The sequence below is a fragment of the Pseudorasbora parva genome, chromosome 25 (assembly GCF_024679245.1).
Source record: "Pseudorasbora parva isolate DD20220531a chromosome 25, ASM2467924v1, whole genome shotgun sequence".
Lineage (NCBI taxonomy): Eukaryota > Metazoa > Chordata > Actinopteri > Cypriniformes > Gobionidae > Pseudorasbora > Pseudorasbora parva.
This window is the reverse complement of record NC_090196.1, coordinates 874,632-899,631: the sequence shown is the minus strand read 5'-3', so window position 1 is coordinate 899,631 and position 25,000 is coordinate 874,632. Positions and strand designations below refer to the sequence as shown.

General features: G+C 43.4%; 1 protein-coding gene across 1 annotated transcript in view; it reads left to right on the top strand.

The window, feature by feature from the left end:
- LOC137064696 (receptor-type tyrosine-protein phosphatase beta-like) overlaps positions 1-21,986 on the top strand; it is a 42,256-nt gene extending 20,270 nt beyond the window's left edge. Inside the window, exons 9-32 of the mRNA XM_067436163.1 lie at positions 266-529; positions 617-880; positions 5,665-5,928; positions 6,700-6,963; positions 7,918-8,187; positions 8,767-9,030; positions 9,654-9,920; positions 11,570-11,854; positions 13,856-14,134; positions 14,224-14,367; positions 14,457-14,721; positions 15,761-15,867; positions 15,947-16,052; positions 17,232-17,309; positions 17,459-17,476; positions 17,631-17,712; positions 17,792-17,882; positions 17,974-18,050; positions 18,233-18,367; positions 18,845-18,967; positions 19,046-19,209; positions 21,034-21,169; positions 21,462-21,582; positions 21,728-21,986. Coding sequence (XP_067292264.1) covers positions 266-529; positions 617-880; positions 5,665-5,928; positions 6,700-6,963; positions 7,918-8,187; positions 8,767-9,030; positions 9,654-9,920; positions 11,570-11,854; positions 13,856-14,134; positions 14,224-14,367; positions 14,457-14,721; positions 15,761-15,867; positions 15,947-16,052; positions 17,232-17,309; positions 17,459-17,476; positions 17,631-17,712; positions 17,792-17,882; positions 17,974-18,050; positions 18,233-18,367; positions 18,845-18,967; positions 19,046-19,209; positions 21,034-21,169; positions 21,462-21,582; positions 21,728-21,750 — 4,091 coding nt within the window. The 3' untranslated portion in view covers positions 21,751-21,986. The remainder of the gene's footprint in view (positions 1-265; positions 530-616; positions 881-5,664; positions 5,929-6,699; positions 6,964-7,917; positions 8,188-8,766; positions 9,031-9,653; positions 9,921-11,569; positions 11,855-13,855; positions 14,135-14,223; positions 14,368-14,456; positions 14,722-15,760; positions 15,868-15,946; positions 16,053-17,231; positions 17,310-17,458; positions 17,477-17,630; positions 17,713-17,791; positions 17,883-17,973; positions 18,051-18,232; positions 18,368-18,844; positions 18,968-19,045; positions 19,210-21,033; positions 21,170-21,461; positions 21,583-21,727) is intronic.
- Positions 21,987-25,000: the final 3,014 nt, after the last annotated feature.

Sequence of the window (25,000 nt, the reverse complement as noted above, 5' to 3'; positions counted from 1 at the left end):
AAGGTCATGCAGAATAAGGCATTAATATGTGCTTTATAAGTACTAATAAACAGACAATATCCTAGTAATATGCATGCTAATGAGCAACTATTTAATACTTAATAACTGATCCCTAAAATCAAGTCATATATAATTATATATAAACGTAGCACTACCTGCCACTATGATTATATTATTCTTCATTAATTGAATAAACAATGCACTCTTTGCAGCTCTGCAAATATTTTGCAGTGGTTTCTATAGATGCATGTTGTGTGTTCTTCAGTTCCAGCCGCTGTGAGAGATGTGACGGTGAGCAACAACGGGCGAATGGACTTCCTGAGTGTGTCGTGGAGAGCCGCGGAAGGAGACGTGGAGAGTTACTCAGTCACCCTGAGAGATCAGGAGAGAACGGTTCATACGGTCACAGTGTCTAAGTCCAGTACTGAGTGTGTCTTTAAGTCTCTGGTGTCTGGACGTCTCTACAACATCTCCATCACCAGCCGCAGTGGAGAGTATGAAAACCACACTGTGGTTCAGGAGCGCACACGTAAGGATATTCTGTCCAGGTTTAGTTACTGTAATGAAGGTGTTTGCAGTCGGCATTCACATTATATTCTATGGTTGTCTGCTCTAGAACCTTCCACAGTGTTGAACCCTACAGCCACACACATGGCACGTGATGACCATCTGAAGGTTTACTGGCGCCACGCAGCTGGAGACTTTGACTACTATCATGTCTCCATCAAGCACAACAACATTTTCCACCAGAACAAGACGGTCCTCAAGACTCAGAATGAGTGTGTGTTCAGTGAGCTGGTACCGGGCCGACTCTATACTGTGATCGTCAGTACATGGAGTGGGAAATATGAGTCCAGTGTCTCAACTCACGGAAGGACATGTAAGTATACCTGTGCTGCTTTACTGTACTTCTGTTTCTCCATAGTTCATTTTAATGTAGTTCTGGAGCAGGACCATTCCCTGAGGAGGCTAGGGACGGAGTGTCTCCTAAACAAATTGGATAAGAAAAGAATTTGGTCCCACTTTATTAAATGGCCTTAACTACTGTGTATTAACATCAAAAAAATTACAATGTACTTATTGTGTTCATATTGTATTGCAAAACACTTATATTGAGATTGGGATACAGGTAAAAGTTAGGGACAGGCGTGGTGGTGTGGGTCAGTTTAAGGGTAGAGTTAGGGTCAGGTGTGGTGGTGTGGGTCAGTTTAAGGGTAGAGTTAGGGTCAGGTGTGGTGGTGTGGGTCAGTTTAAGGGTAGAGTTAGGGTCAGGTGTGGTGGTGTGGGTCAGTTTAAGGGTAGAGTTAGAGACAGGTGTGGTGGTGTGGGTCAGTTTAAGGGTAGAGTTAGGGACAGGGGTGGTGGTGTGGGTCAGTTTAAGGGTAAATTTAGGGACAGGTGGGGTGGTGTGGGTCAGTTTAAGGGTAGAGTTAAGGACAGGTGTGGTGGTGTGGGTCAGTTTAAGGGTAGAGTTAGGGTCAGGTGTGTTGGTGTGGGTCAGTTTAAGGGTAGAGTTAGGGACAGGTGTGGTGGTGTGGGTCAGTTTAAGGGTAGAGTTAGGGACAGGTGTGGTGGTGTGGGTCAGTTTAAGGGTAGAGTTAGGGTCAGGTGTGTTGGTGTGGGTCAGTTTAAGGGTAGAGTTAGGGACAGGTGTGGTGGTGTGGGTCAGTTTAAGGGTAGAGTTAGGGACAGGTGTGGTGGTGTGGGTCAGTTTAAGGGTAGAGTTAGGGACAGGTGTGGGTCAGTTTAAGGGTAGAGTTAGGGACAGGTGTGGTGGTGTGGGTCAGTTTAAGGGTAGAGTTAGGGACAGGTGTGGTGGTGTGGGTAAGTTTAAGGGTAGAGTTAGGGTCAGGTGTGGTGGTGTGGGTCAGTTTAAGGGTAGAGTTAGGGACAGGAGTGGTGGTGTGGGTCAGTTTAAGGGTAGAGTTAGGGTCAGGTGTGGTGGTGTGGGTCAGTTTAAGGGTAGAGTTAGGGTCAGGTGTGGTGGTGTGGGTCAGTTTAAGGGTAGAGTTAGGGACAGGTGTGGTGGTGTGGGTCAGTTTAAGGGTAGAGTTAGGGACAGGTGTGGTGGTGTGGGTCAGTTTAAGGGTAGAGTTAGGGTCAGGTGTGTTGGTGTGGGTCAGTTTAAGGGTAGAGTTAGGGACAGGTGTGGTGGTGTGGGTCAGTTTAAGGGTAGAGTTAGGGACAGGTGTGGTGGTGTGGGTCAGTTTAAGGGTAGAGTTAGGGTCAGGTGTGTTGGTGTGGGTCAGTTTAAGGGTAGAGTTAGGGACAGGTGTGGTGGTGTGGGTCAGTTTAAGGGTAGAGTTAGGGACAGGTGTGGTGGTGAGGGTCAGTTTAAGGGTAGAGTTAGGGACAGGTGTGGGTCAGTTTAAGGGTAGAGTTAGGGACAGGTGTGGTGGTGTGGGTCAGTTTAAGGGCAGAGTTAGGGACAGGTGTGGTGGTGTGGGTAAGTTTAAGGGTAGAGTTAGGGTCAGGTGTGGTGGTGTGGGTCAGTTTAAGGGTAGAGTTATGGACAGGAGTGGTGGTGTGGGTCAGTTTAAGGGTAGAGTTAGGGTCAGGTGTGGTGGTGTGGGTCAGTTTAAGGGTAGAGTTAGGGTCAGGTGTGGTGGTGTGGGTCAGTTTAAGGGTACAGTTAGGGTCAGGTGTGGTGGTGTGGGTCAGTTTAAGGGTAGAGTTAGGGTCAGGTGTGGTGGTGTGGGTCAGTTTAAGGGTAGAGTTAGGGACAGGTGTGGTGGTGTGGGTCAGTTTAAGGGTACAGTTAGGGTCAGGTGTGGTGGTGTGGGTCAGTTTAAGGGTAGAGTTAGGGTCAGGTGTGGTGGTGTGGGTCAGTTTAAGGGTAGAGTTAGGGACAGGTGTGGTGGTGTGGGTCAGTTTAAGGGTAGAGTTAGGGACAGGTGTGGTGGTATGGGTCAGTTTAAGGGTACAGTTAGGGACAGGTGTGGGGGTGTGGGTCAGTTTAAGGGTAGAGTTAGGGACAGGTGGGGTGGTGTGGGTCAGTTTAAGGGTAGAGTTAGGGACAGGTGTGGTCGTGTGGGTCAGTTTAAGGGTAGAGTTAGGGACAGGTGTGGTGGTGCGGGTCAGTTTAAGGGTAGAGTTAGGGACAGGTGTGGTGGTGCGGGTCAGTTTAAGGGTAGAGTTAGGGTCAGGTGTGGTGGTGTGGGTCAGTTTAAGGGTAGAGTTAGGGTCATGTGTGGTGGTGTGGCTCAGTTTAAGGGTAGAGTTAGGGACAGGTGTGGTGGTGTGGGTCAGTTTAAGGGTACAGTTAGGGACAAGTGTGGTGGTGTGGGTCAGTTTAAGGGTAGAGTTAGGGACAGGTGTGGTGGTGTGGGTCAGTTTAAGGGTAGAGTTAGGGACAGGTGTGGTGGTGCGGGTCAGTTTAAGGGTAGAGTTAGGGTAGGTGTGGTGGTGTGGGTCAGTTTAAGGGTAGAGTTAGGGTCAGGTGTGGTGGTGTGGGTCAGTTTAAGGGTAGAGTTAGGGTCAGGCGTGGTGGTGTGGGTCAGTTTAAGGGTAGAGTTAGGGTCAGGTGTGGTGGTGTGGGTCAGTTTAAGGGTAGAGTTAGGGTCAGGTGTGGTGGTGTGGGTCAGTTTAGGGGTAGAGTTAGGGTCAGGTGTGGTGGTGCGGGTCAGTTTAAGGGTAGAGTTAGGGACAGGTGTGGTGGTGAGGGTCAGTTTAAGGGTAGAGTTAGGGACAGGTGTGGGTCAGTTTAAGGGTAGAGTTAGGGACAGGTGTGGTGGTGTGGGTCAGTTTAAGGGCAGAGTTAGGGACAGGTGTGGTGGTGTGGGTAAGTTTAAGGGTAGAGTTAGGGTCAGGTGTGGTGGTGTGGGTCAGTTTAAGGGTAGAGTTATGGACAGGAGTGGTGGTGTGGGTCAGTTTAAGGGTAGAGTTAGGGTCAGGTGTGGTGGTGTGGGTCAGTTTAAGGGTAGAGTTAGGGTCAGGTGTGGTGGTGTGGGTCAGTTTAAGGGTACAGTTAGGGTCAGGTGTGGTGGTGTGGGTCAGTTTAAGGGTAGAGTTAGGGTCAGGTGTGGTGGTGTGGGTCAGTTTAAGGGTAGAGTTAGGGACAGGTGTGGTGGTGTGGGTCAGTTTAAGGGTACAGTTAGGGTCAGGTGTGGTGGTGTGGGTCAGTTTAAGGGTAGAGTTAGGGTCAGGTGTGGTGGTGTGGGTCAGTTTAAGGGTAGAGTTAGGGACAGGTGTGGTGGTGTGGGTCAGTTTAAGGGTAGAGTTAGGGACAGGTGTGGTGGTATGGGTCAGTTTAAGGGTACAGTTAGGGACAGGTGTGGGGGTGTGGGTCAGTTTAAGGGTAGAGTTAGGGACAGGTGGGGTGGTGTGGGTCAGTTTAAGGGTAGAGTTAGGGACAGGTGTGGTCGTGTGGGTCAGTTTAAGGGTAGAGTTAGGGACAGGTGTGGTGGTGCGGGTCAGTTTAAGGGTAGAGTTAGGGACAGGTGTGGTGGTGCGGGTCAGTTTAAGGGTAGAGTTAGGGTCAGGTGTGGTGGTGTGGGTCAGTTTAAGGGTAGAGTTAGGGTCATGTGTGGTGGTGTGGCTCAGTTTAAGGGTAGAGTTAGGGACAGGTGTGGTGGTGTGGGTCAGTTTAAGGGTACAGTTAGGGACAAGTGTGGTGGTGTGGGTCAGTTTAAGGGTAGAGTTAGGGACAGGTGTGGTGGTGTGGGTCAGTTTAAGGGTAGAGTTAGGGACAGGTGTGGTGGTGCGGGTCAGTTTAAGGGTAGAGTTAGGGTAGGTGTGGTGGTGTGGGTCAGTTTAAGGGTAGAGTTAGGGTCAGGTGTGGTGGTGTGGGTCAGTTTAAGGGTAGAGTTAGGGTCAGGCGTGGTGGTGTGGGTCAGTTTAAGGGTAGAGTTAGGGTCAGGTGTGGTGGTGTGGGTCAGTTTAAGGGTAGAGTTAGGGTCAGGTGTGGTGGTGTGGGTCAGTTTAGGGGTAGAGTTAGGGTCAGGTGTGGTGGTGCGGGTCAGTTTAAGGGTAGAGTTAGGGTCAGGACTTCCTTATTTACCATAGTTCTGTAGTTCTGTAGTGTAGTTTACTGTAGTTCTGTAGTTCTGTAGTGTAGTTTACCATAGTTCTGTAGTTCTGTAGTGTAGTTTACTGTAGTTCTTTAGTTCTGTAGTGTAGTTTACTGTAGTTCTGTAGTTCTATAGTGTAGTTTACCATAGTTCTGTAATGTAGTTTACTATAGTTCTGTAGTGTAGTTTACTATAGTTCTGTAGTGTAGTTTACTATAGTTCTGTAGTGTAGTTTACTGTAGTTCTGTAGTTCTGTAGTGTAGTTTACCATAGTTCTGTAGTTCTGTAGTATAGTTTACCATAGTTCTGTAGTTCTGTAGTATAGTTTACCATAGTTCTGTAGTTCTGTAGTATAGTTTACCATAGTTCTGTAGTTCTGTTGTGTAGTTTACTGTAGTTCTGTAGATCTGTAGTGTAATTTACCCTAGTTATGTTGATATATAGTGTAGTTACCATTGTTGGTTGCTCTGTTGGTTAGTAAATTGTAATTGTTTTGCTTTATAGTTTAGTGTGTCACAGTTCTACAGTTATTTAGACCATATAATTATTTATTTATGTAATGCTGTGGTTAAGTTTACTGTAGTTATGTTGTTCTTTATGTTAGTTTATCGCAGGTCTGTGCTTTGGTTTACTAGTATTATGTTCTCTCTCTCAGTGCCAGCAGGAGTGTGGAACCTCTCCCTAGCTGACAGCGGCACTGAGGATCTGCTGGTGACGTGGCTTCCTCCTCCTGGAGATGTTGATCATTATGAGGTTCAGTTGCTCTTTAATGACATGAAGGTGTTTCCACCCATCACACTAACCAGCAGCACTGACAGATACCTGCTTTCATCACTCACTCCTGGAAGACTCTACAAAATTGTGGTGTCCACCTTCAGCGGACCAAACCTCAGTGTGCAGTTCATCAAAGGCAGAACAGGTACAGCTCCCTGTTGCATGTGGATATCAGTGAGCGCGTTTACATGCACACCAGTAAGCTGATAACTCACAAATATCAGCTTATTGAAATAAGCTTGTTTAAGCTTCTTGTTTTTCCCGTTTACATGCAAACCAGTAAACTGACAACACAAGTAAACCGCGTTTACATGCCTTTATGATAAACCGGGTCATTTCCTTCCAAGTTTTTCAGAGTTTTTCAAATGTTACGTCAGTTATGATGTTTAATAAAGCTTGCAAACGTATAAGCAGGAGATTTACGGCTCATATTATCCCTCATGCAGATATGGATGCAGCGTTTTGACTGAACCTCTTCTACTTCTGCTGCATGACATGAGAACACATCTTTACAGTTTTCTGGGTCTTAAACGAGTCAGCGTTTGTCCTTATTTCAAGCAAAATGCTAGTTCGCTCTGTCTGGATGTGTTTAAATCTGCTCTAAGTTTGTGTTTTTGTCCCCTATCACACATGCGTACTTCAATATGCCAACAGAATGCAGGTTAATGCGTTTACATGCTGTGCAAAATCAGGGTAAGGGGCAAAAAACTCCCTGTCCTGACTGGTTTATGCTCACGCCATGTATGACCTTACTCCGATAAAAGAAAACAGGTTACCGCCTTTACATGACCATGATCATAATCGGCTTAAGAACGTGCATGTAAATGCACTCAGTGAATGTGGTAGTATAATGTGATTTTTCATTGTAGTTGTCTTGCAAAATCTTAACGGTTGTGCTGTTGTTTATATATTTTAGTTCCCAGTAAAGTGAAGAACATTCATATCAGTAATGACGGTCAGAGCAGCAGTCTGAGAGTGAACTGGACACCTGGACAGGGTGATGTGGACCGGTACACTGTGTCAATCTCTCAGATGGGCGGTCCGGCTGAGCAGAGATCAGTCCCTAAACATGTGAATGAGATGAGCTTTCAGGGTCTGTTGCCGGGACAGCAGTACATGATAACCGTCACGTCAATTAGTGGATCTCTGACCAATAACAGCACAGAAACAGGACGAACAGGTGAAATAACAATGTGTGGTGTGTTTTCATGGGTGTCTTTTATCATATTGCTGCTGTATGAAAGCAATAATCACACTGCAATAAATGCTCTTCTTATTTAGAATTTTTTTCTTGTTTCTAGTCTAAATATCAAACAATTCTTAAATCAGAATGCATTTACTATATAAGTAAATTACATAAGATATTTTCCCTTGTTTTCTTAAAAATAAACTCAATATGAAGTGAGTTTTTGCTTAACCCTTATGAAAGGAAAATATATTTACCAATATATTACTTGAAATATATTATAATATATTGTAAATAGATGGAATAATATACTGATGGTATTATACAATATATTATATATTCCTGTAATATATTGCAAAATATACAAATTATTGCCGCTTTCATATATTGCAATATATTAGAGAATATACATATTAAATCCCATATATGTGAATATATTGCCTAATGTATTACATTATATTTTCCAATATACTGCATGAAATTTTTGTTTCGTTAGGGAAAACAAACAAAATGCCAATGGGGTGAGAAAAATAATCTTATTTCTGTTTGGGACGGAAACAAGAAACAAGATTTCAATCAGAAATAAGATTATTTTTCTCACCCCATTGGCAGATCATTTTGCCTGTTTTTAGCAAAAACTCACTCACTTCATTTTGATTTTATTTTCAACAAAACAAGGAAAAATATTATATAAATAATATAATATAATATATAATATAATAACTAAATGCATCTTGATTAAAGAATTGTTAGATATTTAAACTAGAAACAAGACAACTGAGTAAGAAAAGCATTTTTTGCTGTGCAAGTCTTAATTTCATGGTAAAATCAGCCTGGAGGGGCTTATTGATTAAATGTTCAGACACTATTGTCAATATTTGAATCATTCTCTCAATATAAAACCTAATTGAGTTGCTCTGTTCCTCATTTCCTCTTGAAACGCTGCAGTTCCCTCCTGGGTGTCGGCTCTACAGGTGGAGAACCAGCGCAGCACCTCCAGTCTGTTGGTGTCGTGGCAGGCGGGCCGAGGAGTGTATGACGGCTATCGGCTGCAGCTTCTGGATGAGAGAGGAACTCTGGTGTCTAACAGCTCTCAAACAGCAGAAACCAGTCAGCATTATTTCAGACAGCTCACTCCGGGGAAAAAATACCGCATTCTGATGCAGACCATCAGCGGAGGAATCAGCAGCAAAGATGCTATTGCTGAGGGCAGAACCTGTGAGAAGATTGTCTTTATCTCAGTTTTAAAGCGGCGGTTCTGTGTTTTTTTTCTAGGCTTGGTTGTGTTTATGGGGCGCAGTATAACATGTCTTAATACTTCTTTTTAATACTTCCACTGTGCTTTGAACGGCACATTTGCTTCCTGCTTCTATGAAGCCCATCCCTCTGAAAAACGCAATGGTCTTAGATTGGTCAGATGGCCAAATGTAGTTTCCTGTATTTTTATTGGCTGAAGTGCCAAGCAAAGGTTAAGGCCACGCCCCTTCCCATTACGGTCAGAAGTCACATCTGCGGAGACTAGTGAGGGTTTATGATGTCACCAACCAGGAAGAAGCTCGTTGTAGTCCAAACCGGCCATTTTTGTAGGCAATAAACTGCCGTAACTTTAAAAGACAATATCTCCGTTTGCATTGAACTTTCAGCGCTGTAACTTTGCAGAGACTGTTTATGCTCAAGCAGCGACATCACACACTAACTAAAGTTACACAAGTCAAATCACATGCAACCACCCCTTTAACGTGATAATACAGCAGATGAACGGGCCTGTTACAGTGTCTGAAAATGTGTTTGTTGCAGGTCCAGCATCTGTTAATAACCTGTCCGTCTTAAGCAACACGACCACAAGCCTGTCCTTCCGCTGGGCTCCGCCGGACGGGGAGTTTGATGGATTTGATGTTTCTCTGTATAATGGAGATGAAAGCTTGCATGATCAGAAATCAGGAATGGCAATCATGCAGGACTGTTCCTTCCAGAACCTTCGACCTGGGACGCTGTACAAGGTGGTTGTTCAGACCCGCAGTGGAGATCAGTCCAACGACACATTCATCTGGGCCCGGACAGGTGAACAACGCACACTAATTTGCCAGTTTCTTTTGTCTAGTTATGATAGTTCAATGTCGTGGCAGTTAACAAAAAGCGCAAGCATATACACTGCAAAAACATTTTTTTTTTCTTATTTAGTATTTTTTTCTTGTTCCAGTCCAAATATCTAAATATTCTTAAATCAATATGCATTTGCTAGATAAGTAAAATGACATAAGATATTTTTTCCTGTTTTCTGGGAAAAAATATTAAAATGAAGTGAGTTTTTGCTTAAAACAGGCAAAATGATCTGCCAATGGGGCGAGAAAAATAATCTTATTTCTGTTTGGGACAGAAACAAGAAACAAGATTTCAATCAGAAATAAGATTATCATTTTGCCTGTTTTAAGCAAAAACTCACTTCATTTAGATTTTTCAACAAAACAAGAAAATTATCTTATGTTGTTTCACTTATATAGTAAATGCATCTTGATTTAAGAATTGCTAGATATTTAGACTAGAAACAAGACAACATTTTTAAGTAAGAAGAGCATTTTTTGCAGGGTATTCATCACTATTACTCTTTTGTTCACATTTGAAAGTCAAAACCACTAATTAATGTGAATACTGTAATCAGTAGCTTGGTTAAACGTGTTTTGTAGTTCCTGCGGCTGTGTCGTTCCTGCGTGCTGACAGCAGAAGAAGCTCTGGGAGTCTGTGGTTGAGCTGGAAACAGGCCGGGGGGGAAGTGAGCAGCTACACCCTCCTGATCTACAACCCCAACGGGACTCAACAAGCAGAGCAGGGTCTGGGCCCGGAGAGCAGAAGTCATGTGTTTCAGAGCCTGGTGTCTGGAAGACTCTACCAGGCGGTTGTCCTTACACACAGTGGAGATCTCACTAACATGGCAACTACTACCGGCAGGACGGGTAAGAGTGAAGATGGCGCATTGGTGCAGTTTTCTTCATCATAACTGTAGAATCAGAACTTTACTAGATACTGATTAGCTTTGGTGGCTGATATATTGTAGACCCTTACTGTAGTTCTGTAGTGTAGTTTACCATAGTTATTTAGTTCTGTAGTGTAGTTTACCATAGTTATTTAGTTCTGTAGTGTAGTTTACCATAGTTATTTAGTTCTGTAGTGTAGTTTACTATGGTTCTGTAGTGTAGTTTCCCATAGTTCTGTAGTTCTGTAGTGTAGTTTACTATAGTTCTGTAGTGTAGTTTACCATAGTTCTGTAGTTCTGTAGTGTAGTTTACTATAAATCTGTAGTGTAGTTTACCATAGTTCTGTAGTGTAGTTTACTATAGTTCTGTAGTGTAGTTTACCATAGTTCTGTAGTGTAGTTTACTATAGTTCTGTAGTGTAGTTTACTATAGTTCTGTAGTTCTGTAGTGTAGTTTACCATAGTTCTGTAGTGTAGTTTACCATAGTTCTGTAGTGTAGTTTACTATAGTTCTGTAGTGTAGTTTACTATAGTTCTGTAGTGTAGTTTACTATAGTTCTGTAGTTCTGTAGTGTAGTTTACCATAGTTCTGTAATGTAGTTTACCATAGTTCTGTAGTGTAGTTTACTATAGTTCTGTAGTTCTGTAGTGTAGTTTACCATAGTTCTGTAGTGTAGTTTACCATAGTTCTGTAGTTCTGTAGTGTAGTTTACTATAGTTCTGTAGTGTAGTTTACTATAGTTCTGTAGTGTAGTTTACTATAGTTCTGTAGTGTAGTTTACCATAGTTCTGTAGTGTAGTTTACAATAGTTCTGTAGTTCTGTAGTGTAGTTTACCATAGTTCTGTAGTTCTGTTGTGTAGTTTACCATAGTTCTGTAGTGTAGTTTACCATAGTTCTGTAGTTCTGTAGTGTAGTTTACTATAGTTCTGTAGTGTAGTTTACAATCGTTCTGTAGTGTAGTTTACAATCGTTCTGTAGTGTAGTTTACTATAGTTCTGTAGTTCTGTTGTGTAGTTTACCATAGTTCTGTAGTGTAGTTTACAATCGTTCTGTAGTGTAGTTTACAATAGTTCTGTAGTGTAGTTTACCATAGTTCTGTAGGGTAGTTTACAATCGTTCTGTAGTGTAGTTTACTATAGTTCTGTAGTGTAGTTTACCATAGTTCTGTAGGGTAGTTTACAATAGTTCTGTAGTGTAGTTTACAATCGTTCTGTAGTGTAGTTTACCATAGTTCTGTAGTGTAGTTTACAATAGTTCTGTAGTGTAGTTTACTATAGTTCTGTAGGGTAGTTTACAATAGTTCTGTAGTGTAGTTTACTGTAGTTCTGTAGTGTAGTTTACTATAGTTCTGTAGTGTAGTTTACAATCGTTCTGTAGTGTAGTTTACCATAGTTCTGTAGTGTAGTTTACCATAGTTCTGTAGGGTAGTTTACAATCGTTCTGTAGTGTAGTTTACTATAGTTCTGTAGTTCTGTAGTGTAGTTTACCATAGTTCTGTAGGGTAGTTTACAATAGTTCTGTAGTGTAGTTTACTATAGTTCTGTAGGGTAGTTTACCATAGTTCTGTAGGGTAGTTTACCTACACTAGTATGTACTGATTCCCTTTGATGGCTTTGATATATTGTAGACCCTAAGCCACCGGTCTCGTTCTCCTTTGGAGAAATCACTAACACCTCACTGGAGATGACCTGGAGTGGTCCAGAAAACACTGATTATGACGACTTTGACCTTCAGTGGAGCCCCAGGGACCGTCTGTCTGTGTTCAACCCCTACCACAGCCCCATATCCGGCAACCGTATCCTTAAAGGGATGTACCCCGGCCGCCGGTACAACATCAGCCTACGTACAGTCAGTGGTGCTGGAACCAACAACCCAGCCTACAGCCTTCCCATCTACAGGAGCATCAGGACAAGTCAGTGACACATGTTTATTAGAATCAGTTTATCAGTCATCTCCAAAGTGCTGTACACAGGATCAGATATAAAAAAAGTATAAAACGATAAACAGCTAAACACAATAAAATAAACAAGATGAATATAAAAGAAGAAACCAAAGAGAGCAAGGTAGAGACATTTAAACATAAAACACAACAAAAAGAACTGTAAAGAAACTGTGGACGCTTTTACGACTATTATGAAGGAATCTAGCAGCAGCGTTCTGGATGAGTTGAAAACGGGCAATTTGGGACTTAGAAATATCACAGGAGAGTGAATTGCAGTAGTCTAGACATGAGGTAATGAAAGTATAAACCACCATTGGGATTTAGGAAAGGTTTGATTTTAGACAGCAGGCGGAGATGGTGAAAACTACACCCGATAACAGACGAGATGAGTTTGTCAAGTTTGAAAGACTCATCTAGCAGAATGCCCAGGTTCTGAACATGTGAAGATTCAAAAGCAGATAGTCTACCCAGATCAGGGCTGGGGGCCTGAGAATTTTCCGTAGGCCCAAAAATTATGACTTCAGTTCTGTCCTCATTTACACAAACAATGTTGAGCTAGCCACAATTTTTAACCTCATCTAAGCAAATTAATAAGCAAGTGCAGGCAGAAGGATAATTTTTCTTTATAGGTAAGTATATTTGGGTATCATCCACATACAAATGAAAAGATAACCTGTGACGTTGTAAAATGGAGCCCAATGGTAGCATGTACAGTGAAAAAGAGTAGGTCCCAAGATTGAGCCTTGCGGAAGACCACTGGTTAAATGAGCAATAGATGAGGAAAAATAGCCTAACTTGACTAAAAGCTTGCGATCAAAGATATAAGACTGTTGGAAACAACATGTCCCAACCAGGCTTTATGATGGAAAGTTGTGCTAGTCTTATTGTGTATTGACGTGTATATCTGACTGAAATGGCTCCTCAAACAAGAGCAAATGTAGGCCGGGGCTTGATTTTGTCCATGGGGAATTGATTGGGTGGTTGTGGTTTGCTATTGTCGATCTCATATGAATGACAATATGTTTGACAGATTATGTACAGCAATTTGTATCTAATGCTTAATAGTACAGTAATAAACCCTTTAACTGTAGGTATAGCACTAGTTCTTGTCCTTAGACATAAGCAGTAATAAACCCCTTAACTGTAGGTATAGCACTAATTCTTGTCCTTATACATAAGCAGTAATAAACCCCTTAATTGTAGGTATAGCACTAATTCTTGTCCTTATACATAAGCAGTAATAAACCCCTTAACTGTAGGTATAGCACTAATTCTTGTCCTTATACATAAGCAGTAATAAACCCCTTAATTGTAGGTATAGCACTAGTTCTTGTCCTTAGACATAAGCAGTAATAAACCCCTTAACTGTAGGTATAGCACTAATTCTTGTCCTTATACATAAGCAGTAATAAACCCCTTAATTGTAGGTATAGCACTAATTCTTGTCCTTAGACATAAGCAGTAATAAACCCCTTAACTGTAGGTATAGCACTAATTCTTGTCCTTATACATAAGCAGTAATAAACCCCTTAACTGTAGGTATAGCACTAGTTCTTGTCCTTATCCATAAGCAGTAATAAACCCCTTAACTGTAGGTATAGCACTAGTTCTTGTCCTTATACATAAGCAGTAATAAACCCCTTAACTGTAGGTATAGCACTAGTTCTTGTCCTTATACATAAGCAGTAATAAACCCCTTAACTGTAGGTATAGCACTAGTTCTTGTGCTTATACATAAGCAGTAATAAACCCCTTAACTGTAGGTATAGCACTAGTTCTTGTCCTTATACATAAGCAGTAATAAACCCCTTAACTGTAGGTATAGCACTAGTTCTTGTCCTTATACATAGGCAGTAATAAACCCCTTAACTGTAGGTATAGCACTAATTCTTGTCCTTATACATAAGCAGTAATAAACCCCTTAACTGTAGATAAAGCACTTGTGAACAGTATGTTTTTCCCTGCCTTTAGAGCCCGAGCGTGTTCAGAGTCTGCACTGCCGTCCTCAGAACTCCACAGCCATTTCCTGTTCCTGGAATCCTCCAGAAGCCGACTTTGACTCATACACCATCGAATGCTCGAGGAAGGACTCTCAGAGAATGGTGTACTCACGGCGTACTGTCAAAGAGAACACCGTCTATCTGGTCAAAGATCTGGAGCCTCATAAACAGTACATGGTGTCTGTCAAAGTCATCTCTGACAGCATGACCAGTGAGGCGGTTGTGGAAAGCGTCATCACGATGATAGACCGTGAGTTAGAAATATCCAGGTGATATAAATGATCTCTTTCTGATGGTAACGTTTACTGAATATGCTTGTTGTTGTTCGTGTGTCCTCAGGTCCACCTCTGACCTCGATTCGAGTGGATGAGAATACAGTTCAGATCACCAAGTCGACCATATTCTTCCAGTTTAACTGCAGCTGGTTCAGTGATATCAACGGCGCTGTGAAATTCTTCACCATCATCGTAACCGAATCTGATGGTTGGAAAACATTTTTCTTTATCTTTTTTTTTTGCGTTATGTATATATCCTCTAGTAATGCAATGATCCCTTTCTTTGGTTGGATCCAGACAGTGAAAACCAGCAGCCACACCAACATCATCCTCTTCCCTCGTACCTGGACTACAGATCCAACAGCTCTGTCAAAGCGTATCAGACCAGTTACATCCCCAGCCACTGCGACGAGAGCCAGAGCACAATGCAGGAGTTTGAGATCCATCTGGGATCGGGCATGGAGAGACTTGGAGGACGGTGTGATCAGAAACCATTGACTGATGCAGCTCAAGATCAGCCGATCTTCTGCGATGGGCCACTAAAACCCAAGACCTCATACAGGTGATGGTCAGACTAGTATGGTGTTCCTACTGGACTGATAAGTCCAAAACTTGACCCATGTATCAGGAGATGCTCAAAGGTTATGGTCAGGGTTAAACCTAACCTTCCCTTCACATTTAGCCCTTGATGTGAAGGTTAAATGCTTTGGTTATTGTTGGTCAGAGGTGGACAGAGTACACAGCTTCATTACTTGAGTAAAAGTACAGATACCCCTCGCTAAATTTTACTCAAGTACAAGTAAAAATACTACAGTCCGATGTCTACTGAAGTAAAAGTACTGAAGTACTTGTTTTTAAAATTACTTGAGTATCGAGAGTAAAAGAGTGCATTTTCTAAATATTGCATTACTACTGCCACAGTGCTCATATTTATGTTCAGAAACGTCCTGCATGGAGTTATGAAAAATGTTAATGTTAATACCTTGGAGAATGTAAAAGGAATTGAAAGTAAAATCAAGTCATTTCCATCTTTTTACCATGTTGCTTTATTTAACATTTCTCACTTGCCCTCAAGGCAATAGCACAATGGCGATGCTCTGACAAACATCTACTAGAGTTTTAATAGATCACATTTGAACCTGACTGTGTTAAACACACTCATACTCAAGAACATCCCGGGTTGGCAGATTCCCAGATGGACCTGCTGCGTCTTCATCATTTGTTATGTCTCTTATCTAAATCTGACCATGGAGTTTACGTTGGTGGAAAGCTGAAGCTGATTGCTGATAGGCTGTCCCAATCAGTGGCGCCTGCACAATCCAATCACGTTTGAGAGGGAAACAACAAATTGAGGGTTTTCGAGATTTTTCTCCTTTTTTATTTTAATTTAGAAGAAGTAATGGGTACTTACGATTATGGATAGAAATGTATTGGAGTAAAGAGTACAATATTTGCCTCTCAAATGTACTTTGGTAAAGTCATGAGTACTCCCCAAAGATGCAAGATCCCTCAAAATTGTACTTAAGTACTTTACTCAAGTAAATGTAGTCCGTTATTGTCTGGCTCTGTTGTTGATGATCTGTTTGTCTCGTGATTTTCAGAATCAGTGTTCGAGCGTTTACAAAACTTTTTGATGAGGATCCTGAGGAGTTTCCCTCTCCGCTCTACACTGATACGTACCTGTCCAAGCCCTTCATGACAGACGCAGGTAATACACACGGCTTAGCTATACTGAAGGGCGATCGGTGAGGCATGTTCGTTAATTCTTCATATTTCTGTATCTTCAGAGCCATTGACTGGGGTCATCGAAGGGGTCAGCGCGGGACTCTTCCTCATCGCCACCATGGTGGGATTAATAGTCCTGCTGATCTGCAGGCAGAAAGTCCACAAAATGTGAGTCCAGGAATCTTTATTAGTAGATCAAATATAAAACTCATTATAATAAGTGCTGTCCTCAACATCATCACATGCAGGTCTGACATGAGGCTGAGGATGATAGCGTAGTAGTGACTGGATAGCAATGATGGGTTTGTGCTACCAGATTTTAACTACACAATTATTGTGACCAAAACAATTCAGAATTACAAATGTATCGCAATATCTAGAGAAATTTTAATTTAGTAAAATTCAACTTAAACTTTATTATGTGTTTTATCTTTTCCGGCCAATGAATGATGTACTTGTAATGACAGGTTTATGATGATCTATTTGAGCTCGAGCTGATGTGTTTGTGATGATGGTTTAGTAAATATGGGTTAGTGATGAATGATGATGGTCTAGCAGTGAGGGGCTAGCAGTGAGGGTTACTCATTTGTTGAGGGGTAAAAAAATGTTGGAAATACCTTTACAGCGATATACTGTTAGCGAACATCCTGAGGCGTCCACACTGCCGAGAGCAGCGTTCAGATGAATATGTAAATATGTGCTGCATGCTTTCCTCTCAATAACCAAATAAACACACAACCAAAATGACAGCGGTGAGAAAACAGCAGTTTAGAAAGCATCTTATCATAGTGATCATAGTCTTGTCATGTTTATTTATAAAGCATTCGGAATATATTTGGAATTATGTCACATCAGTTCTTGGGTTTTGCTGGAAGTATTATATAGTCCACTTTTCTATGCCCTTCCCTCACTAACATTCCTCCATCTTATTCACTCGAATCATTGCTTTCGTTGCACGAGTGTCCAACAGTAACCCCTGAGCAATTGATCACTTGGAATCTGCAATAAGATTTACTGTTGTGACGTCATTTCTAAAGCACATTGTGGTTTATGGATCTACCTAGAGAGTAAATATGAGAAGACTCTCTGCCTCGGTAAAAATCAAGAGGTTGATTGTCTGTCCAAATAAACTTCCCTCGTCCACATGAGGAAGTTGAATGACAGAAGCTGTCCACATCAGACGCATGTGTGCCGCGCTGCATCCAGTGTAGACAGCATCACTGATTGTAATGGCTTCTGTCTGCTTTTGTCAGGTCATGTCACACTGGCTTAGTATTGACATATGTATTTGGATATCGAAGCATCAGGAAGTCATTCATTAGTGAGAACGGGTTTTTGTGTTTGCAGGAGTGCACAGGAGCCTGTGGTCAGAATGAATTTGAGAAGAGAAAGACCATCTTCTGGATCTCACATCATTGTAAGAGGGTACGAGTGACTGCATTTATATCACCATTAAAGCTTATGCTCGCAGTTTAATGATGTGCTGCTTTATTTTTATTCTTAAAAAGAGAAACACTATTCTATACGTTCACTGATTTTAAGAGCATTCATTCTTATTTCCCTCCGTGTTTTAGGAACCGGCGTGTCTCAAGGTACTGTATCACACTGATCTACAATAACCACACCACATTAGAGGATATTTTAGGAACAAATATATGCAAAAGTTATATTTTTGTATATTCTTTGAATGAGCTCTAAATACTTCCATGATCTAGTGTAAGATAGTGTTGTCTTCCCCAAATACAGCCCCATCAGCATCTTAAATTTTGAGTCACATTTAAATAAACTTCGAGCAGACTCCAACTACCTCCTCTCAGAGGAATATGAGGTAATATATCCTCCTTTTTTCTGAGTATGATATTCAAAAGGATTGATGTTTTAGATTGAGCTCTTTGTTCTGCTTTCAGGACCTGAAGGATGTTGGTCGTAACCAACCTCAAGACTCTGCGTTATTGTCTGAAAACAGAGGCAAAAATCGCTACAATAATATACTGCCCTGTACGTCTACACTAGCACCTGCCTCAGTTATATCTAATATTGTACCAGTGTATTTTTTCTGGTGGTTTATTTTGACGTGTTCTTGGCACAGATGATTCCACGCGGGTGAAGCTGTCCTATGTTGACGACGATTCCTGCTCAGATTATATTAACGCCAGCTATATTCCTGTAAGATCTCTGGTCATGGAACTACATTAATGACAAAAGCCAAACCTCTTACATTCAAAAACAGCATGCTCTAATTGAGTTTTTGGAGCATGCATTTTGGGAGTTTAACATGGTTGTGTCATTAAGTAATACATATTTCAACCAAATTCAGCTTGACCAAACATATCACGTTTTTTTTGAAGGGCAATAACTTTAGACGGGAGTATATTGCGACTCAGGGTCCTTTACCCGGCACGAAAGACGACTTCTGGAAGATGGTCTGGGAGCAGAATGTGCACAACATAGTAATGGTGACGCAGTGTGTTGAGAAAGGAAGGGTATGTGCAGACGATCACTCATGCACTGCAAAAAATACTCTTCTTTAGTGTTTTTTTCTTGTTTCCTGTCCAGTTTTGCTTGTTTTCTGGGGAAAAATGTCAAAATGAAGTGAGCTTTTGTTTAAAACAGGCAAAATGATCTGCCAATGGTGTGAGGAAAATAATCTTATTTCTGTTTGGGACGGAAACAAGATACAAGATTTCAATCAGAAACAAGATTATTTTTCTCACCCCATTGGCAGATCATTTTTAAGCAAAAACTCATTTTGATTTTATTTTTAAGAAAACAAGGACAAATATTTTATGTTGTTCTACTTGTATAGTAAATGCATCTTGATTTAAGAATTGTTAGATATTTAGACTAGAAACAAGACAAAATTACTGAGTAAGAAAAGCTTTTTTTGCGGTGTGACTCTTCTGCTCATGAGGGTCTTTTGGCATTAGCTCAGTGAATTTAGGTTTCTCTCTCTTATTTAGGTGAAGTGTGACCATTACTGGCCGTTTGATCAGGAGCCGCTGTACTACGGCGATCTGATAGTCCAGATGCAGTCGGAGTCTGTGCTGCCGGAGTGGACCATCCGAGAGTTCAAGATCTGTAACGTGGGTATAATCGAATTGTCGTTCGCAGGTGAGGTCTAATGTAGAACACAGCTGTGACGTGTGTGTGTGTGTGTGCAGGAAGAACAGCTGAGCTACTCCAGAGTGGTGCGTCAGTTCCACTACACCGTGTGGCCGGATCACGGCGTGCCCGAGATCACGCAGTCGCTTATTCAGTTCGTGCGAACTGTGAGGGACTACATCAACCGCACGCCCTTCTCTGGAGCCACTGTAGTGCACTGCAGGTCATTATTACAGCTTCATCTCCATCCTAGTCTATCAATCCAGTGTGTTTCAAATGGAAATCAGGGCTTCAGACTAACGTTTTTCACTAGGAGTGCAGTGGCCCCAAACTGAATATTTTAGGGGCACAATCAGAACATTTAGGGGTGCAAAGCGTAAATCAACATGCTAATTTCCACTGTATTACGAAATACTCAAAGAATGACAAAATCTTGAGCCAATAGCGTTTTGAGTATGAGATATGACGGAGCATGGGATTGGTTGAATTTAGGGAATATGTCCTTTACTGACCGAGATGCTTTGAGTATGAACGAGAGATCTAGTTCCAGAAGAAATTGAATGTCATTCGTGAAGTTAACATAATGAACCAGGTGATGAGGGATACTGATAGCGAACAGCTCGAGCTCGGCTCATGTAGTTGGGCATATTTCCACCAAAGAAAGAAATGTACACTTTACCATTGTAATGAAAACAGTGTAATAACGCAGGCTGATGGTTAAATGATAACTGTTGAGAATAAGCACTGCTTTTGTGTTTGTATGTTTGTAAAGGTTTCTTCTTTTAAATCAAATGACTTCATTATGTTTGAGTCATGTACTTCTATAAAAACTGTAAAACAAATAAAAAATGTGACCATATTGGTTAAATAGATCTCGTGTGTCACATCAGCAAATATAGCATTGTAGAGAGCATGTAATTGGAGTGATCTATTGAATAAACTCACCCAAAGTTACTGGTCGCACAAACTCAAATTTTGATGGCAAAATGCAACCATTTGGTGGCAGTCTGGAGCCCTGTAAATGTTGCACAGGCAGTGACATAGATCATGTGAAAAAACAGACTCAAACTAAAACAAACATCATTTAAAATGCTCCAATTATGCTGTTATAAAGATTGCTGGTTTCGTTTTGGAGTCTCCTACAACAGGTTCTTGTGCATCCAAGGTCAAAAACACTCAAATTCTCTCCTAATCTCTGCAGCATCAGCTCTTCTCTCTCACTGTCTCTCTAAACCCCGCCTCTCTGAGAGCTTCTCTGCTCTGATTGGTCAGATGTTTACTGTGATTGGTCGGAAGCCAAATGCTCATTATCATATCTTAATCTCAGCCCTTGACGCACAGTAAACAAACTGTAACGATGGCGTGAGTTTTATCAATCTCATCAAAGTGGATTTGCTTTGTTGGCAGAAAACGGCTGCAAGCCTCCAGTCTTAGCTACAGCTACAGTGATTGAGTGCAAAGAGACGCTGTTCAGATATTATGCCAATTAGTTACAAACCTACACAGGTTCAGCAGAAAGGGATACTGGAATAGCTGATGCAGGTATTAAAGCGTTAGTTCAGCCAGAAGTGTAAATAGTGTGATTAATTCCTCCTGTGGTTGGCCAGCCGTCAGACCTCCGCTCATCTTCACACACAGATGAAGATATTAGTGTTGAAATCCGATGGCTCAGAAAGGCCTTCATTGACACCAATGTCATTTCCCCTCTCAAGACCCATAAAGGCACTAAAGACGTCGTTACAAAGCCCATCTCACTACAGCGGCTCTACAATCATTGATGAAGAGGCCAGAATAGAGTTAGTGCGCAAAAACACTAAATAACGACTTATATAGTGATGGCCGATTTCAGAACAAAGATTCGAACCGTTATAAGTCAGTGAATCGATTCATGATTCGAACCGTTATGAGTCAATGAATCGATCCATGATTCGAACCGTTATGGGTCAGTGAATCGATCCATGATTCGGATCGCCAAAGTCACGTGATTTCAGCAGTTTGACACGCGATCTGAATCGTGTGTTTATGAGCGTTGTGTTTGTGTGTGCAGTGCTGGAGTGGGCCGCACTGGGACCTTCATCGCTCTGGATAGAGTCCTTCAGCAGCTGGACACCAGAGACACGGTGGACATCTACAGCGCGGTGTTCGATCTGAGACTTCACCGCACACACATGGTGCAGACGGAGGTGAGCCTCGTCTGTCAAACACACACACTACACACACACACACACACACACACAATCACTACACTTTATTTACAGGGTCCACTTCAGACATTCTACTGACTGTAAAAAGTAAAGAGTCAGATGCACTTCAACTAACTCCTTAGAGTATTCGTGGACTGTTAGGTTAGGGTTCGGGTTAGTAGAGTACATTGACATGTTTAGTCAGTATAACGTCTGTTAAGGAGCGTCAAAATGAAGTTACTCACATACAATATATGAAATCAAACTTATTTGTTATCATGTGTTGCTCTAGTGCCAGTACTCGTACCTCTATCAGTGTGTGCGAGACGTGCTTCGTGCCAGAAAGCTGCGCAGTGAACAGGAAAACCTTTTGTATCCCATCTATGAAAATGTGCATCCAGATCAGCACAGAGGTGAGTGTGTTGCTGTTGTTGTGTGTGTGTGTGTGTGTGTGTGTGTGTGTGTGTGTGTGTGTGTGTGTGTGTGTGTGTGTGTGTGTGTGTGTGAGATTAGCAGGTCTGTTCAGTCTTATCTGATAGTTTGTGTTTCTTCACACAGATGTGGTCTACTCCAAACGCTGATCTGAAGGGGGATAAAAACTCTTTAATGTCAAACACACATGTAAAAAAAAATCTGAAATGTATGTATTATGAAAGAAATATGCTATGTTTATACCTAGATGTAACAGAATTATATCATGTACATATATTATTCAATATTAATTCAGAGTTTACGCTAATTCTTACATAATATAATGTACATCCCTAATTAAAAGTTGTATCTTATTTTATATGAATAAAAATCTTCTAAAACAACACCATGATGTGTTTTCCTGAAGCACGCAGACATTAAACAGCAATGTCACACAAATGTTTGAATGTCTTTGATATGACATCTCTATTCTTACATTAAGGATCAATACATTCATACATTTAGCAAACACTTTTATCCAACATGACTAACAAAAGAGGAACAGAAGTAGTTTGTCAAGAGTCAAGAGTGAGGTCGGACGAGGCCAGTTTCTCTCTGCTCCCAGTTTTCCTCTGCTTCTAGTTTCTCTCTGCTCCCAGTCTCCCCCTGCTTCCAGTTTCCCTCTGCTCCCAGTCTCCCCCTGCTCCCAGTTTCTCTCTGCTCCCAGTTCCCCTCTGCTCCCAGTTTCCCTCTGCTCCCAGTCTCCCCCTGCTTCCAGTTTCCCTCTGCTCCCAGTCTCCCCCTGCTCCCAGTTTCTCTCTGCTCCCAGTTTCCCTCTGCTCCCAGTTTCCCCCTGCTTCCAGTTTCTCTCTGCTCCCAGTTTCCCCCTGCTTCCAGTTTCCCTCTGCTCCCAGTCTCCCCCTGCTCCCAGTTTCTCTCTGCTCCCAGTTTCCCTCTGCTCCCAGTCTCCCCTGCTTCCAGTTTCCCTCTGCTTCTAGTTTCTCTCTGCTCCCAGTCTCCCCCTGCTTCCAGTTTCCCTCTGCTACCAGTCTCCCCCTGCTCCCAGTTTCTCTCTGCTCCCAGTTTCCCTCTGCTCCCAGTTTCCCCCTGCTTCCAGTTTCTCTCTGCTCCCAGTTTTCCCCTGCTTCCAGTTTCCCTCTGCTCCCAGTCTCCCCCTGCTCCCAGTTTCTCTCTGCTCCCAGTTTCCCTCTGCTCCCAGTTTCCCCCTGCTTCCAGTTTCCCTCTGCTCCCAGTCTCCCCCTGCTCCCAGTTTCCCTCTGCTCCCAGTCTCCCCCTGCTCCCAGTTTCCCTCTGCTCCCAGTTTCCCTCTGCTTCTAGTTTCTCTCTGCTCCCAGTCTCCCCCTGCTTCCAGTTTCCCTCTGCTCCCAGTCTCCCCCTGCTCCCAGTTTCTCTCTGCTCCCAGTTTCCCTCTGCTCCCAGTTTCCCTCTGCTCCCAGTCTCCCCCTGCTTCCAGTTTCCCTCTGCTCCCAGTCTCCCCCTGCTCCCAGTTTCTCTCTGCTCCCAGTTTCCCTCTGCTCCCAGTTTCCCCCTGCTTCCAGTTTCTCTCTGCTCCCAGTTTCCCCCTGCTTCCAGTTTCCCTCTGCTCCCAGTCTCCCCCTGCTCCCAGTTTCTCTCTGCTCCCAGTTTCCCTCTGCTCCCAGTCTCCCCTGCTTCCAGTTTCCCTCTGCTTCTAGTTTCTCTCTGCTCCCAGTCTCCCCCTGCTTCCAGTTTCCCTCTGCTCCCAGTCTCCCCCTGCTCCCAGTTTCTCTCTGCTCCCAGTTTCCCTCTGCTCCCAGTTTCCCCCTGCTTCCAGTTTCTCTCTGCTCCCAGTTTTCCCCTGCTTCCAGTTTCCCTCTGCTCCCAGTCTCCCCCTGCTCCCAGTTTCTCTCTGCTCCCAGTTTCCCTCTGCTCCCAGTTTCCCCCTGCTTCCAGTTTCCCTCTGCTCCCAGTCTCCCCCTGCTCCCAGTTTCCCTCTGCTCCCAGTCTCCCCCTGCTCCCAGTTTCCCTCTGCTCCCAGTTTCCCTCTGCTCCCAGTTTCTCTCTGCTTCTAGTTTCTCTCTGCTTCCAGTTTCCCCCTACTTCCAGTTTCCCTCTGCTCCCAGTTTCCCCCTGCTCCCAGTCTCCCTCTGCTCCCAGTTTCCCTCTGCTTCCAGTTTCCCTCTGCTTCCAGTTTCCCTCTGCTTCCAGTTTCCCCCTACTTCCAGTTTCTCTCTGCTCCCAGTTTCTCTCTGCTCCCAGTTTCCCTCTGCTCCCAGTTTCCCCCTGCTCCCAGTTTCCCTCTGCTCCCAGTTTCTCTCTGCTCCCAGTTTCCCTCTGCTTCCAGTTTCCCTCTGCTCCCAGTTTCCATCTGCTCCCAGTTTCCCTCTGCTTCCAGTTTCCCTCTGCTCCCAGTCTCCCCCTGCTCCCAGTTTCTCTCTGCTCCCAGTTTCCCTCTGCTCCCAGTTTCCCTCTGCTCCCAGTCTCCCCCTGCTTCCAGTTTCCCTCTGCTCCCAGTCTCCCCCTGCTCCCAGTTTCTCTCTGCTCCCAGTTTCCCTCTGCTCCCAGTTTCCCCCTGCTTCCAGTTTCTCTCTGCTCCCAGTTTCCCCCTGCTTCCAGTTTCCCTCTGCTCCCAGTCTCCCCCTGCTCCCAGTTTCTCTCTGCTCCCAGTTTCCCTCTGCTCCCAGTCTCCCCTGCTTCCAGTTTCCCTCTGCTTCTAGTTTCTCTCTGCTCCCAGTCTCCCCCTGCTTCCAGTTTCCCTCTGCTCCCAGTCTCCCCCTGCTCCCAGTTTCTCTCTGCTCCCAGTTTCCCTCTGCTCCCAGTTTCCCCCTGCTTCCAGTTTCTCTCTGCTCCCAGTTTTCCCCTGCTTCCAGTTTCCCTCTGCTCCCAGTCTCCCCCTGCTCCCAGTTTCTCTCTGCTCCCAGTTTCCCTCTGCTCCCAGTTTCCCCCTGCTTCCAGTTTCCCTCTGCTTCCAGTTTCCCTCTGCTCCCAGTTTCCCTCTGCTTCCAGTTTCTCTCTGCTCCCAGTTTCCCTCTGCTCCCAGTTTCCCTCTGCTCCCAGTTTCCATCTGCTTCCAGTTTCTCTCTGCTCCCAGTTTCCCTCTGCTCCCAGTTTCCATCTGCTCCCAGTTTCCCTCTGCTTCCAGTTTCCCTCTGCTCCCAGTTTCCCTCTGCTTCCAGTTTCCCTCTGCTCCCAGTTTCCATCTGCTCCCAGTTTCCCCCTGCTTCCAGTTTCCCTCTGCTTCCAGTTTCTCTCTGCTCCCAGTTTCTCTCTGCTCCCAGTTTCCCTCTGCTTCCAGTTTCCCCCTGCTTCCAGTTTCTCTCTGCTCCCAGTTTCCCTCTGCTCCCAGTTTCCCTCTGCTTCCAGTTTCTCTCTGCTCCCAGTTTCCCTCTGCTCCCAGTTTCCCTCTGCTCCCAGTTTCCATCTGCTCCCAGTTTCCCCCTG